Source organism: Ambystoma mexicanum, chromosome 1p (assembly GCF_040938575.1).
Source record: "Ambystoma mexicanum isolate Mex_15411 chromosome 1p, UKY_AmexF1_1, whole genome shotgun sequence".
Classification (NCBI taxonomy): domain Eukaryota; kingdom Metazoa; phylum Chordata; class Amphibia; order Caudata; family Ambystomatidae; genus Ambystoma; species Ambystoma mexicanum.
In genome coordinates, this window is record NC_090921.1 from 207,691,270 (window position 1) to 207,708,223 (window position 16,954).

At 45.5% G+C, this 16,954-nt stretch overlaps 1 protein-coding gene across 1 annotated transcript in view; it reads left to right on the forward strand.

Moving 5' to 3' along the window:
* The window catches only part of LOC138471054 (extracellular calcium-sensing receptor-like), a 121,054-nt gene that overhangs the window by 82,622 nt on the left and 21,478 nt on the right, over positions 1–16,954 (forward strand). Inside the window, exons 4-5 of the mRNA XM_069609039.1 lie at positions 5,112–5,339; positions 9,770–9,893. Of these exons, the coding sequence (XP_069465140.1) occupies positions 5,112–5,339; positions 9,770–9,893 (352 nt within the window). The remainder of the gene's footprint in view (positions 1–5,111; positions 5,340–9,769; positions 9,894–16,954) is intronic.

Sequence of the window (16,954 nt, forward strand, 5' to 3'; positions counted from 1 at the left end):
GTTCCTTCTACCAACATCACCCATTCCGTCACATACATCATCCGTCCGCTCCACACTCTATGCTCGCTCCACACTCTATGCACGCTCCATACTCTACGCCCGTTCCACACTCTATGCCCGCTCCACACTCTACACCCGCTCCACACTCTACACCCGCTACACACTCTAAACTCACTCCACACTCAACACCCACTCAGACCCTACATCCGTTTCCGCACCCTACATCTGCTCAACACCCTATATCTGCTCAACACCCTACATCCGCTCCACTCTATCATCCACTCCACACCCTACATCTGCATTACACCCTACATCCGCTCTACACTCTCATCCGCTCGACGCTCTCATTCATTCTGCACTCTCATGCGCTTTACACTCTCATCCACTCTATGATCTCATTCACTCTACCACCTTTGTCCACACTACGCACTTCATCCTCTCCACCGACTTTCATCCGCTCCACCGACTTCAACCACTCCACCGCCATCATTTGCTCTACTCACTTCGTCCATTCATCATGCATTATCGGTTCAACTCACGTCACTTGTCGCATGCACTCGATCCATTCCATGTTCTCCATCTGTCTTATTCACTACGCCCGTCTCATGCACTTGAATCGTCTATTCTATGTATGACCTACCCACCCTGCCTCGCCTACTCACATACTACACTCCTCTACTCCTCTCTGCCGCATCAGCTGAAAATTTCACTCTGGAACATGCAGTCTGCAAAAAGACTACCTTTATTGATTATTACTTTCACTCCAGCTCTCCTCCCCTTGATTTGCTTGCTATCACTAAAACCTGGATCTTACCCTCTGACACATCTGCCCTGGCAGCCCTTCATGACGCCAAACTTTCTTTCTCTCACTTTACTCGTCTGACGTGCAAAGGTGGTGGTGTCAGGCACCTATTTTATTGCCCCCTTACCATCTCGCACCCCCAATGTCACATCTCCTCCTACATCCTTTGAATGTACACTCTCAACTATTGCTCTTCCTTACTCTACTAACTTTATTTCTATCTATCGCCCTCCTGCCGCCAATTAACTATTATTGGATGAACTCGGGAAACTCCTCAATTCTCTCTACCTGTCACATCACCTCATCCTCTTTTGTGGCTTTAGACTTGCTTCTCCTAACACTCCACAAGAATCTGTAATTCAATATTGTCTCAATGAACACCATATCCACTCTATTCCTAACCAACCCACTCACTCTTTGGGTAACTCTCTTGACCTCCTGTTCATCTCCAACTCTCTCTCAGCAGCTAACACTACTGTCATGCCATCTCTTTTGAACCACTCCATTGTTTCCACTACCATTGTCTTTCCTCCCTATACCCTTTCCTCCCCACCTACTACTCCTATTTCCATGAGAAAATGTAAACTCTGCTATTTCTCCTTTCCTCTCTAGCCTTCACCTTTCGCTATCCTCCTCTCCAGAACCTTCCTCCACTGACACAGATTTCTCTAACTTCCAGTCCCTTCTTCATTACTCCTTCTCTTCTCACTCCCAAATGTGAATTTACACACCTAAATCCCAGCATCCTCAACCTTTGGTCTTCCCTTTATTATGCAGTATTTGCATTAACATGCAAAAAATCCTGCGCAGATGGAGGGTCTCCCACTATCATGAGGACCTGCAACTATACCTCTACTCCCCTTGACACTCTCAAGTCTTTTATTCATAATGCTGAAAGGGATTTCCGCCTTTCTTTCATTGACACGCACTCCAAACTCAGGGATTCTACCCTCGTCCTCTGCTTATTCTCTCCTCCTACCGTCTTCACGCCACCAACTCTACCTTCATTCACTGCCCCTATCTCACACTTCAGTCATATCAACACAGAGGAAGTCCTTCCACTGCTGATGAAGGATAACCCCCTCGTGTGCCCCATCAGATCCTCTTGATCCTGAGAGTGTCCCTCCAGTGGCCTCTCAACTCTCTTCATCCTGTCCTTTGACTCAGTCTGCTTTCCCTCTACTTTCAAAACGGCCATCATCATCCCTCTCCTGAAAAAGCAAGGTGCTGATCCAAACCTGCCGACCAACTTCCAACCTGTGTCACGTCTAAGGTATTGGAAATAATTCTATTTATCCGCCTTTCTAAATTGCTTGACACACACAAGCTTCAAGACCCCCTCCAAGCTGATTTTATAACCTATCATATATCCTAATCCTCCTTGACTTATCTGCTGCATTTGATGCCATTGTTCACTCTGATATCCTCAATACTCTGTTTGGGATTTGTGGTCAAGCACTTGCCTAGATCGAGTATGACCTGGCACCTTGTCATTTCTCTGGTTCCTGGAACAACAGCACTTCTCAACTCACTTCTCTTGCTGTTGGTGTTCGCAAGACTCTGTCTTCACACTGCACACTTCTGCTCTCAGGGCCATTATTTTCTCCTTTGGGTTCTTGTACAAGCCCATCTCAGATGACACCCATATCTTTTTCTCCTTTCCTGAACTCTCCACTGACCTATCTACCAAACCTCAGACTATCTCTCTGCTTTAGTACCCGGCAGGGGAGGAAGGGAGATGGCAGCCTCTCAGCCAATGAAAAGGCACAGAACAGGGCAATTACCAGACAGTAATGCCCCAGCTCCGAGCCTTCTCAAGGCAGGAGGCCACAATCTTCCCCTGCAGGAGAAGCAGGTAAGTGGTCCTCCTCTCCCCTCTCCCAACTCCTCATCCACAGAATTGTCTCCCTGCCACCCCCCCACTTACCTTCTTTTCTGTCCATCTAAGGAGTGGACGTGCTGGCAACATTTCTGTCACCAGTGTGTCCGCTCCCGATCTGCGACAGGTTGTCATGGAAAGGATGAAGGGACTATGCAAAGTCCCTTCTCCCGTACTTTGGTGGCTATTTTGTTTGTTTACTTTTTTGTATTATTTTCAATTGTCGCCATGTAAACATACTTTGTTTTCCCTTCCACGGTGGGCATTATTTTTTATTATTTCTTTCTTATTGCGAAACAATCATTTCACAAATAAGAAAGAAGCTTTTAGTACCCTGCTCCATTGGGGCCAGTACTAATAGCAATAATCCCCACGCTGGTGGGGCATTATTGAGTCAAGTAATGCTCTGGGGCCTTCATTAATTCTGTTGTGTAACTATGTTCTCCGGGACATTACCTGACTCAGTAATTCCCCCCTAAATACTGGATGGCCTCACACTCTCGTATGCTGAACTCCTCCAAAACAGAGTGCAATTATTTCCTGCCGAGTCCTCTCTCTCTTCTAGTCCACTACCTATCCAGTTCCCACCTAACACTCTTCCCTACTACTCTTCGGCTAGACATTTTAGTGGCATCTACATCCTTTTGCACACATTGGCCCTCATTACAACACCGGCGGTAACCAATGGCGCTATTAGCACCATGGTTGCTGCCGGTATTGCAACGAGTCCGCCATGGTGCAATGGGGAATTACCACCTCATTCCAAGGTTGGCGGAGCGGTAATTCCCCATGCACCCATAGGGCTCAATGGGGAATGGGGAAGGCGGTAATTACGGTACGTAATTACCAGACCAGCCGTTAAGGTCGGGAGCCGCAAAGGGACCTCGTAATTAGGCGCTAAGGGGTTAACGGCGCCGCAGCCTTTTACGGTGCCGTTAACCCCTTAGCGCCAGGGTCGTAATGAGGCCCATTCTCTACGTTTATCTCTAAAACTGCAACAGCAGCTCGCCTCAACCTGCCAAATATCAGGAAAATTAAACATCAAAACTAACAAACGTCTCCAAACCACTCTTATCATCTATAAACTGGACAACTGTGCCACTATCCTTTATTATTTAATTTTATGGTTTAAAGCGTGGATCGAGCTCAAAAGCAGCGGTGCCCTGTTCAGAGTACAGGTAGACAGCATTTGGGCTAGCATCTTTTAAAAGTTGTGCAGTACTTTGAGTTGAGGTCTTTGCATTGGTTTGTGTTTCTATTGGAATTAAACCGTGGTCAGGTGTTGTGGAAAAAGCCTTGTTTTGCTAGATTTCCAGAGGGTGGGTTACAAAAGAAGGATTGTTTGCAGGTCCTCTCTTTTTGGACAAGTTGTGCTTCAAGCCGGTTGGTTGATTTGCTGTTGAGAAGCATATGCCAACAGATTTGTGGTACTTAGTAAGCTGGTATGGGACATGCTACTTGTGACTGCTTTGTAGATGATAAGTGCAAACTTGAACAGTATCCTGGACTGGAGAGGAAGCCAATGTAGTTTGTGTAGGACAGGAAGATTTGCTAAAATTTTTGTGCGCCCGTAATAAGACATGCTGCAGCATAGTGGATCGCTTTTAGGGGAGTCAAGTGAGCAGCTAGGAGTCCAACAAGGAGGGCATTTCCCCCATTGATGTGCAAGACCACAAGGGCCTGCATTACAGTCCAGAAGTCCTGCGGTTTAAACGTTTTGATTTTGTGCAGGGTGGAGATTCAGAGCCAGGCTGTTTGGGCCTTCTTAGCTATGTGTTTCTGGAAGGGCAGGCTGTTGTGAATGGTGGAGTGATGTGTCCGAGTCGCAACAAATGACCACGTCCTGATGACAGGTCGGACCCTTCCCTGAATCTGCAAATTGCCAGTTCTCACCGAAGGCCTCTAACACCCCGAACTAGAAACACCAACCTGTTTGTGTCGACAACAATTGCACACTACTACTTGCAAGTAGTGTATGAATCTGCACAAATATCTGCTACTAAACCTCACTTAAATGTGGAGTGTATATATTTGAGTTTTCTCTGTCGCCCCCCCGGGCATATATGTACCTTTTAAGGTCCAACCTTGTGTATTTGGACCCACGAATTTTAAACATGTGTCTAAAGTTTTGATTAAATTGATTTGTTTTCCCAAGAAATCTCCAGCCTTTGTGTGACCACCCTGAGCTAGTATGTATTAAACTAGACTACTGCTCTCCATACCTACCACCAAATGCATAGCTGAATTGGGATAGCTGTTGACTCTGTTTTTTTCGATATATGATATTTGTCCTCTTGAGTCAAGAGTCAAGCCCCCCTTGAACAAAAAAGAGGCAACCTTCCTTTTCGCCCTATCTTTCTCCCGCATGCTAAAAGCACAGTTTTAAAAAGCAAGTAACATCTGTGTTTTTTTTTATTCTGGCTCACCCAGCTCCTTCACTACATGAAAAATGTGAGATTCAAGGACAAGAACGGGGAGGACATGTTCTTTGACAGCAGCGGTGACCCGCCAGCCCTATTTGACATCACCAACTTGCAGATACAACCAGATGGCAGCGCCCATGATGTTATTGTTGGGAGCTTCACTAGTGGATTGTCCATGGGGCAGCAACTGCACCTGAATAGGAGCACCATCCGCTGGAACACATTTGGCGCAGAGGTAGCAGACAATATGTAAATATGTAAACAACTATGCACACATCTCTTCCTTGTTCTAGCATTCAAGTGGCAAACAATCTAGACAGAAAGTGGGAGGGTTCGGTGTGGTGGTCGGAGGTGTGGTCTAGCAGTGCTGCAATAGGGAAGACTTTGGGTATGCAGACTTTAAATGCAAATAAAGTCGTCTTGTATAGTGCCCCTTCACCACTGTTGGTTGGCTCACTGCACTTGGCTCTGTGAGAAATTGGTAGGGCAGAGTCATTAGTGAGAAAGTGGGTGAGGCAGATGCTAAACCTGTGGTGTTGATGGGTGCTGGTCTAAAGTGTCTGCTTCCTGTGTGTTAATCTGCCTTTTGTGGGTTGGGCAAAGACACTTGGGAGGATGTTGTCCAGAGGAAGAGCCCAAGATCTGATCATCTACAGTGATTTGAGTCTAGTTAGCTGCTGATGTAGGAGAGTGCAATAGGGTTACAGAGGAGAGCGTAGTCATGGTTTAGTTAGTGTTGATATGCTAATAGCTAGAGTCATTTGGCTGTCTTTGGGTGGGTTATGTATGTGTAGTGTATGGTGGTAGGAGATTTTAGATCCGAGTCAGTCAGACAGGGAATGGGGGGCTACAATGCAGCAACCTGCAACCCTGCACTCCCGCCACTGGCCTCTTGCAGACAAGTCTCATTTCACTATCTCTCATTGACACTGTCAATCCCGCTATCTCTCTTTCTCAACTAGATACTTTGCATCTCATGTGCAACAAAAAAGCATCTGCCTGCTGGCAGATATGGGGAAGTGTCAGCCTGGAAACTCAATTACAATAATCTACTTGCTCAAGATTATGGGAGGCAAGAACCTGTAGAGAAAGTGTGGCCTAGTCGAGGAAAGAGTGTTGTGATAAGGGAGTAGGGCAGTCCAGCATAAGTGTGTTTTGTCTAGGAGGCAGGAGATGTAACTTGTAGTTGGAAGGAAGGTCTACTGGGGAGAAAGTCTAAGAGGGGGGAGTATGTAGTATTGCAGTGAGATCATTTTCACAAGTAGGATAGCACGCTGGTCTATCACGGAAGAGGTCTGGCTTAGAAGGAGGATTAGCAGGCTAATTAAGATATGACCCTGAAAGAGTGTGTTCTAGTAGAGCTCATTAGGTAGGTTTTTTAAATGTTTGTGTCTACTTGAATGTGCTTGTGCACAAGCAAGTGGACAAACCTCCTAGAATCTGAATGTGACTGAATTAGAAAAGTGAATCTGCCTACACAAAATGCGTGGACAGTTTCACTTTTGTGAATCTGTCCACGTGCGCACATTGGGCTTGCCACATCCTTATTTAAAGCAGGATGCACTTTGACCATTGACAGGTTTGCATCTCTTTACCGTTCATAGTGTCTCTTGCGATGAAGGACATGTATTTGGGAAAGCATAATTTTGTCAGGGGTGCAGTAAAGGTCTTCCCGAAATGGGAATGCTTATGTCTTAAATGAGCGTTTCTGTTTTTTGTTTTAACGTCATAACCTCCCAAACCGAGGAGAGAATGTAAAATATGCATTTGCTGTTACAAGGCCCTATAGGACTATCACTGCGTGTGTGCCCCCTAGCCCCCCTTTCATGGAGCCAGCAGGCCAATGCCGGTTTACCAGGAACATGTCTGACTGCAGAATTGACATTGAGGGGCTGCTGCAGGCCTCTTGCATCTTCAGTCCCCCCTCTTTCACATTGCAAGGTGAAAGTTGTAGATGAAGAGGCTTTGCATCTCTGCACCCACAGATCTTTTACATCTGTCCCCAGGTGTGCATCAGTGCAGTGCAATTGTGGTATAGTAAGGAAAAGGTCACCACTGGTTGTGAGAAGGTATGGACTTTGTGGGGATTTAGAGAAATACCTAGAAGGAGTCATGGGTTAGGAATTGTGGTTTAAGTCTACCCTACAGAACTGATAGAAAGTGATGCATATTAGAAATTAAATTGTACAACTTCTGCATCTGGTTCTAGGATGGCCAGATTATCAGTTAATTTGCGATTTTTGAAAGGCACAGCACGTTTCTATGAATTGCACCCTGGACCATTGAGTTTAGGAATATTGATAGGGTGCTTAAAATATCCCTCTTGGGAACAGTGAGGTGTGAGCATATTGTTTAATGTAATCATTCACACAGCCCTTAAAGGTTACCCTCACCAATGAGATAATGTGTTTCTTCTGTTCCATAGGTTCAAACATGCGGATATTCTAGTTCAGCAACATTGTCCTTAACGTTAACTCCTTTGTTTCATTTGAGCAATAGTGTAATATTTTATTTCGTTGATTTAACTTTGTTAATTCTTTGGAACACACTAAGGGCCTCATCACGAGTTGGGCGGTATCCTGACTGGGATACAACCCAACTTTATTTGCATTACTGCCCACTTTTCCAGTGGGTTTACCGCTGGATTAGGGGTTGGGTGGTAAACGTTATTCCCCATTCCCCATTGGGTCCATTGCACTGAAAATCAGCATTTTTCCAGCGTGTTTACCCCCAGCTCTGATCTGGGGGCAAACACGCCATACTCATGATTGAGGGGACCCTTAAATGCGGCAGTAACCCTGTTACCACCGCATTTAAGGGCTACCACACAGCTCGTAATGCGGCCCTAAATAAACTCCCAAATAGAGTGGGATATGGTGAAAGGGGAGAAGATGATTTCATGATTCAGTGGGCGTCTTCAATTGGTTTAGGGACCTTTACTAGACTATCAATGTGTGCATTCTCTGTGTAGTGCTTCACAAATCCAGGTTTAGCGGGAGCCGTTATGTAAATTGGTTCTCGGGACCGATACGTTGGTTCTATGTGAAAATGTCAGCAGGAAAATGTAATCATCTGAAAATGTAGACATGTAGAAATGTAGAAAATGTAGACAGCAAAAATTTGAAAATCTGGCCAGTAATAAGATTGCCAAAAAAGCTCTTTTCAAATCTTCCACTAACTCCAATTACTGCACTAAGCTCCTCCAGAACACTAACCCTTCAGCGCAGCAGAACATTTGCATGTTACTCATCAGTGGAAACCGAACAGTGAACTCAACTCCAACCCTGTCAAGATCTCGCCACAAATGACATAGCTCTTGCCCAGAACCAAACCCTTGCTCTAATCCTCACCTTAGTCTCACCCTAACTGCAACTGTAACACTTACCCTAATGCAGTAACCACTAGGTTTATTCTAACACCTATCCTACGCCAACACCACCAGCTCTACCCAACTTCCTTATCCGTTTCTTTAACACTCACCCAAACCATTACTCTGTTAGCCCTAGCCTTACCATAACTCCTACCCGAATACTTACCTTGATACTTGATGTACCCTAAAGACTAGCCAACATTAACAGCCCTGCAGCAACCACCCTGAGCCTAGCGCTTACCCTTATTCAAACCAAAATCTTTGCTCTAACACTAACCCCATCTTTACCCTAATCCCTATCCTACCCCTAAATCAGGCAATCAAAAGCCCACACAACTCTCCTTAACCCTAACAATTACCTTAGCAGCCCAAATTGTGTCTACTTTTCAGCTACATTTTTTTACTACTTTTTGCTTCCCAACTTTTTGACTGCAGTGGTATTTTCACCACAATCTTTTCACTGACTACATTTTTGCTGGCAACATTTTCAATGGGTACCATTTAATTGCCTATCAATATGCCGATCCTCTGTGTAGTGCTTTACCAATCCAGGTTCCATGGGAGCTGCCATGTCTAATTGGTTCTTAGGACCTTTAGTTGACTATCAGCATGTATGTCCGCTGTGTCGCGCTACTAATCCAAATTAGTTTCTGTCCCTCAGGGCCATGAATGTCAGATCGATTTGTCACAAGGCGCGTGTGAATCATTTTGCTTGCTTTCTGGTGGTTTTGTAGGTTTCTCAAAGATGGATTCTCAGAGATGGAGTCCCTTGCTTCATAGCCCCTTAGCACAAGGCCCTACTATGCAACATAAAGGTACAAACAGCAATGTGCACTTTGATAGACGTTCATTGCTCCCTAATAACTGGTAGGAGTATTTATTATCACTAAAATTAGAATGTTGGTAAAGGTTCAAGCAATCTCAGGGAAACAAAGAGAGCCTTTCTCTATATAATTGATTCATGAAAGCTTCCTGGCTACATTGTATTTATGTTCCAAATGCCAAGATAGTTTGAAGTTTCCCAGTCAGACCTGACCAATGCTACTTGTATGCCTTAATCAAAAAGAAAACTGCTAAACCTTTACATCCTATCATGAAATTACCATCAATGAATGGATGAGATGAATGGGAGGTGATTTACCCTAGAGGGGTCAGGATCTCTGGCCACCAATCCATCACTCCACCAGTTCGAACTCACCTTATTCGCAACATGCATCAGGTTTGCGTCCCATGTTCACTGTTGAAGAACGTGGAGTGTTTCACAAGTTCATGCTGTTTCTCCATCTGTACCCCAGGTCCCACGATCCGTGTGCAGTGACAGCTGTGCACCTGGCACACGGAAAGCTTCTCGAAAAGGACAAGCGAGCTGCTGTTTTGACTGCATCCCATGTGCTGCAGGGGAGTTCTCCAATGAGACAGGTAATGGAGAGGAAATTATTTATTCGAAAATTAGAGAAGAGATGATTTTCCAAAAATTATACGCAGTGTATAATCTGACTGCACACATTTTGGTATAACTTGTCCTGCTTAAAGACAATGGCCCTCATTCCGAGGTTGGTGCTAGTCACGGCGCTATTAGCTATTAGCGCCATGACTAGCACCAATACCGGTACCGCCACCGACGTGGTGGTATGGGGACTTACTGGTCCATTCCACCCTTTGCGGGACCGGTAAATCCCCATTTGAAATGCCATTCCCCAATCCCATTTGAGCCCCGATAGGGCTCAATGGGAAGTGGGAAGGAAGGCAATAACGGTACCGCAAATTTCAGTACCGTTATTGACCCCAGTATCCCTTTGCGGGTCCCATCCTTAACGCCTGCTAAAACCAGGCGTTAAGGAAGGACCCGCAAAGGGACCTCGGAATTGGGCGCAAAGGGATTACCGGCACCGGTGTCATTGCCGGTGCCCGGTATCCCTTTGCGCCCGGGTCATAATGACCCCCAATATTTATTATTAATGTATGTTCTTAATATCTTCGGTATGTGAATTTGTAAGATTTCACATTTCAATTTACTTTTGAAGGTTAAATGCAAGCATTGTATTATTGATATTGAAAAGAAAGACAAAGTGGTCGTTCCATTCGACATTTCTACCAAGTAACGTTCTAGCACAGGGTTGTCCAACTCCAGGCCCCATGTGCCGGATCCACATTGGATTTTCAGGATACCCCTCATTAATGTTCACAAGATAAATTTGCATACTATGGTACTAAATTATAAATTAATTTTTTCTCATGAATATTAATGAGGGATATTCTGAAAACCTCTCAGGTCTCTGGACCTCGAGGCCTGGCGTTGGACAACCATTGAAAAATGTAACCGTTTTTTATAAGAAAGAAACCGAAGTTGTGGTTTTCCAATGGGCCTAGCTGAAGAAACACAAACTTGCTTGAATGGTGTAAAAACAATCTGTCCCTAACTGCAAAATACACTAGAATGAAGATTTCCCAAGCGCCTAGCGCAGGATGTCTTGATTCTATTAAAGACACGGAGGCGAGCATTATGCTTAACTTCTTTATTTAATGCTTCCAACAGCTTTTCAAAATCTTAGAACCGTGTCCAGAGGCTGAAACCAAAACAGTGTATAAACAAAAAAGGAGAGAAAAAGAAACCACACGTCCCACGAGCCTCTCCTGTATGGTAGTCATGAGCCTCTGTCTCACTCCCCAATCAGGGCTCATCCATAGTTACAAATCCCTGCCTCCCCAAGTCCTTTCCTCTTCTTTTTAGGTGCATCCCTGAAATTTGGTATAATAGTCTAGAAACAAGAACAGATAACTTCCTCTGAGTCTTTTGAAAACACTCATGTGCTCAAGTAACTTTTGTAGTCCTCGACTGATTGTTCTCCCTGCAGAACCTGCCTAATCCTGAATGCGATTCTGATCATCTCCTGCATCAACAGAGAGGCACACTGTTAGGGAGGGGAATACGCTATCTACATACTGGGCATCATTACGGGTATGACGGTAGCCGTGCCTGTAACAAAGGCACCACTCCCGTCCAACCCATGATTTTACAGGCACCCGCAAAGGATAAATTACTGAGTCATGCTGAGTTCAGCAGACACAGTAATTGCCCATTCGTGGGTGCCAGCAATAAGGGACTCCACATCCCCATTCTGCCCCATAGGGCTGAATGGGAATGGGGAGCTCGGATGTACCGGCACCGTTCATAACGATGCCGGTGCATCCACGAATTGTGCTCGCGGGTACCGGACCTAGCAGGCAGAACAAGACTCCGGAGCACAACTCATAGTATGGCGGTATGGTAGCAACTGTGCCGGTAGCGGTACTGGCGCCGTTGTTGCCTTACTGCCATACTTATAATGAGGCCCAACTGTATAGTCCATAACATAGTGTATCCACTGGAAGGGATAATACTAGCCTCTGTGTATTTAATAGAATCAAGACTTCCTGCGCTAGGCGCTTGGGTAAATTTCACTCTATGTCAAGCCCGAAGGCGAGCATTATGCTTGTTCAACTCTCTACTACAGCCGTGGCAATATCAGAAACCAGCTTAAAGTAGAAAGATATGAACACAGAGCTACTAGACCAATAAGCCGCTTTCTTAATCTCCTGCAGCAGGAACCCCGCTGCAATAGCCTTGGAAGCTATAGCTCTGCTGGCTGAATGAGCCCCAAACAAAAACATATCAAGTCCTGCTAAGGCCATTATTTCTTTCACCCATCTTGCTATAGTAGCTGATGCCACAGCATGATACGGCTTTGTGTGCGATATCAATAACTGCTTCACGATGTGAGGTCTTACTATCTCTGTCGCTCTCTCGTATCTCTTTATGCACTCTGCTACGTATAAATTGCTATTGTTAGGAAAGTATGGGTATGAAATTACAGAGGAGCCGGTCTTTGTGCGCTGCACAATATTAAATGGTACACCCTCTGGATAAAAAAAAGAATTATGTCGATCTCCAAAGCCTATACATCTGAAACTCTTCTGCAGGATACTGGACAAAGTAACATTGCCAACTTTCCTGATAATTGATTCGCCGACAGAAGGTCATTCGTCGGACCACTGTTCCAACAATCTTAGCACCCTGTTAACATCCCAAAAGGAAAAATATCTTGGCTGAAGTGGCCTGCTCACTTTCACTCCCTTTATCAACCTGGCTACTGCTGGGTGCCCTCCTACTGGAGCCACATCAACTAGCTTGTGTCCAGCTGAAATGGCTGATCTATAAACCCCTCCCGTTCTGAATGCTCTCCCCTGAATGGGCAGACTCGCTAGAAAGTTTATCACTTTTACTATAGGGGCTGGAACGGGAGGAACACCCCTCCCCCTGCACCATAATTCCCAGGCTTGCCATGCGGAAATAAAGCTCTGAATCGTGGTGGGAGCCCATGAAATTCTGATGAGCTCTGTAGCTTGCTCTGAAAGCCCTGGAAAACACCAACTGCGCCTGAATTCTGCATGCTAATAACGTCAGTGTCTGACCTTGTACTAGCGGGTGCTGAGCTCTGACAGGAGAGCCGCCCTCTGCAGAATCCTCTGCAGGAAATTCAAAGAAATGTCCATCAGAACTGGAAACCAGGCTTGCGATTTCCATTCTTGTGTCACTATTACTAATTCTGCTTTGTCCCTCCATACTTTTGCTTGTACCCTCGCCAGCATTGCAATGGGGGAAACACATAATGGACTTGATCCCCTTCTCAGGTATTGAGTCTTGAGGTGAAAAGATCCATATGGAAGATCAAAAATGGATCTGTGCAGGTTGCAGTCGCTCGAGTATAATAGATAATGGGAGTTCCAGTCTGCCACTGTGTTCTGAACTCCTGGCAGATACACCGCTGTGACTGAGATCATTTTCTCCAGGCAGAAATGCCATATGTCTTTTGCTAGCTCTGCCAGCATCTTTGATTTCATTCCCCCTACCTTGTTTATGTATCTCACTGCTGAGATGTCCATTTGCAGCCATGTACAGCACTGTGCTATGTCTTTGGCAAACACTTTCCCTGCGAAAAAACCATCCAGAAGCTCTAGGCAGTTGACATGAAGCTTGAGTTGCTCCTGGGACCATTTGCCTCATGTCTCTGTATGACTGCATCTGGCGCCCCAGCCTGATCTGCTGGCATCGGACTCTATTATGAGTTCTGGAATATCTCCGATAATGGGTCTGCCGTTCCACGCTTCCATATTGTGAAGCCACCAGAGTAGTTCTGCCTTGCAGTCAGAATCTAGCGGTAATAACTGATGGTATCTCAAACCTTTCTGAAGATACTTGAATTTCAGCTGTTGAAGGTCTCGAAAATGAAGGGGGCCTGGGATGATTGCCTGTATCGATGCCGCGAGTAGACTCACTACTCTGGCTAGATTCAAAAGCTATATAACCGGCTTTGTGAGAGCTGCTCTCAGTTTGTTCTTTATCGCTCTCATTTTGGGAGCAGGAAGCTTTGAGGTAATTTTTCGGGTGTCTATCATGAAGTCTAAGAACTCTGTTCTCTTGATCGATGTTACAGCAGAATTCTCTTCATTTAAAAGGAAACCTAACCCTGCTATTGTCAACATCGCCCACTGCACCTGCTTGTTGGGCCTCCCTCCGACGCTCGCGATGAACAGGACGTCGGCCAAATAGATGATTATCTGGATACCTTGTTCTCGAAGTGCGGCCGCTATCGGCCTCCTCAGCTTGTTAAAGGCCCAAGGGGCTGAGGCAATACAAAACGGGAGACACTTGAACTGCCAAATCTGCCTCCTCCAGGTGGACTAAAAAAATGGATGGAAATTTGTCGCTACGAGTATTGTATGGTATGCATCTTTCAGGTCTAACCGTGCTAACCAATCAGCTCTTCTGAACATTCCCCTAACAGATGGATCCCGTCCATCTTGAAATGTCTGTACACCAACCAACTGTTCAGTTCTTTTAAATGGGCGCACTTGCCTTTGCGCTGTACTAAGAATATGTTGCTCAGAAATCCTGCTTTGTTGGGGCCTGCTCTTTCTATAGCATTCTTCTGCGCTAGCAGCTGTATCTCTGTGTCTAATAGGACACTTTCTGCTCGTGTGATGTGAATGCGAGGGGCAGGATTCGATTGTCTGGGAGTCTCTAGAAACTCTAATCTGAACCTTTGAATAGTTTGGAAGACCCACGCGTCAGAAGACAGTTCGAGCCAATTGCCTATAGAAAGTTGCATTCTACCTCCCACTGGGGGATAATGTGCACTGCGTGCTCTCACCTGTGGTACCTCCTTGCTGTCTCTAATACCCTTGACCTCTGCATCCACTATAGCTTCGACCTCTGTTGGGGAAAAAAGCATCTTGCTGCGTTTACTCTTTATATTGCGCTCTAGGTTCTTGAGGCCTTCTTTGCAAATTGAAACGGCCAGTCGAATGGCCCCTGTGTCGGCCAGCCCCTGCAAAAACACTCTCAGGGCAAAAATTCCATATAGAGGCTTGCGCCTTCTCCAATGCTGTGACAGTCCCCACAAATGTGATCATCTCCTTCACGAAAGCTTCACCAAAGAGTAATCCTTGGGCTCCTTCTCTAGCTTCATAGGAGGATAAATATCCCAATTTGTAATCATTGCAGTTTGCATTTCCTAGCATACATACTGCTCGCTGCGCCCATCCTGATAAAACGTGTGGGTCCACTGGTTTTCCTGTATCCCTAGCTCTTTCTGCTAAGTCCATAATCTTTGCTATGGGGGCAGCTAAGTCTAGGATCTTGTCTTGACTTGAACTCCAAGCTTGATCCATGCCTTTCCTGGCATCCTTACTCGCTTTGGTCACAAACGTGAGCATTTTCTAATCAAGCTCTGGCATATCTGCTACCTTTCCTGCAAGCTCTGGTCTTGGGCACTCTGCCTTTAAGCGGAATCTGGACTTTTTCTCCAGGAACTTGCACATTTAATGCGCCATGTAAAGAGCCACTCTGGGTGACTGGACCCACCCAGGAGATCTGGGATGCCTGATTGAGTCGGGTTCGAACATGTCTGACATGTCCTCATCTTGAGGTACCTCCGCCTTGCTGCCTTCCGTCTCGCAGATGGGCTTCATCTGCGTGTCAGTGCTCACGTTGTCATCATTATCCTCCTCATATTGGTCAAACTCCTCTGATGAAGAAAGAGCTTCCCCTGTATTGTTCGCCCCTGTGTTATGGGGGTAAGGGCTGGGCATGACTGATTTTGATAGAAATGCATTCCTAAGCCAATTAAAGGTGTCAGCCGCCTCCTGGGTTTTTTTTTTCCTTTCCGCATTAATATGTCCAGGGGAATAGAAGAGTTCGGAGGAGACTGCATAGAGAGTAGAAGAGACTTCATATACCCGGCTGTTTTACTTCTCTTATCGCCCTCACTGAAATGTTAAAGATTTGAAATCTCTTGGCTTTTTTGGGCGTATTTAATCCTCTTTTGTATTCCCTGAGTGCCTCTTCATAGAGTGGGGCATCCCTGCACTTCTGTGTACTTAATGAGTTTCTATGACTTTCAGCACCAGTGAAAGGTGCTGTTTTCTTTTGCACCAGAGCCATCAGCAACTACGTGGATCTGCGGTTTCATCAGAAACACACAACCAATGTTCTTGAAGCCTCCTTACACAACAATTCAGCCCCACTGACCCAAGTGGCCATTGCTTTGCGAATTGCAATTCAGGACCATCAGGATAACATTTGCTTTTTATATCACAACAGTGGATGGATACACCCTTTTCATTAGATACAATTTTAATTCTAAACTCAGCCAGTCCTTCAAGAAGAGCTGTTCTTTCTTTAAATTATCGAAAGCATGGCCGGACCCATCAGGAAGAGCTCCACTGCCTCTATAGTCTACTCATTGACGTGAGGCGTAATAAAGCGGCCGGAAGACGGAAGAGCGGGCCAGAGAGCACGCACAGCATAACGTGTTTGATTTCACTCCTGGTCTGCGTCATCTCCACCGCGTGGCCTACAAGCATTCCATCCGCCACTGGTGCAGGGATGTAACACTGGTATGCAGTTTTTACACAAACCAGCAAAGTTTATGTGTAGTGCTCTGCTCGCATGAGTCATGCTATGGGAGCTGCTGATTAGGAGGTTTCTTTCCAGTGTTTGAGTTACTTAGACCCCAGAGAAGGGGAAAGAGAGGAGAAATATTTTTAACAAACCAATTGCCACATTGTGGGACCATCTCTTCCCGTCGTTCGATACTGCCCGTGTTTAGTTTATGCATCTTATTCTCTTTTAAAACGCATGCCTACGGTAAAGAAAAAAAAAACACTTTGGCACCACTGTTCACAGAGAGGAACAGGAAAGTTAGTCATTCCAGTGCAAAAGGGTCCCTGATTCACATTAGGCACCTGGTAAGAATTTGCTCCAGCACACCAGGGGCATTACACAAATGTATATTCCCCGGTCTTATTCAGGGAGCCATTCTTCACCATTCACCATTTATATGGTAACAGAGAGGAGTAAACTACACAATTTCAGGGACGTGTTTACTCTTTATGTTTGTCAATGTATGAGGCGGATCTTCTGTGTGAGTGTGTGACAG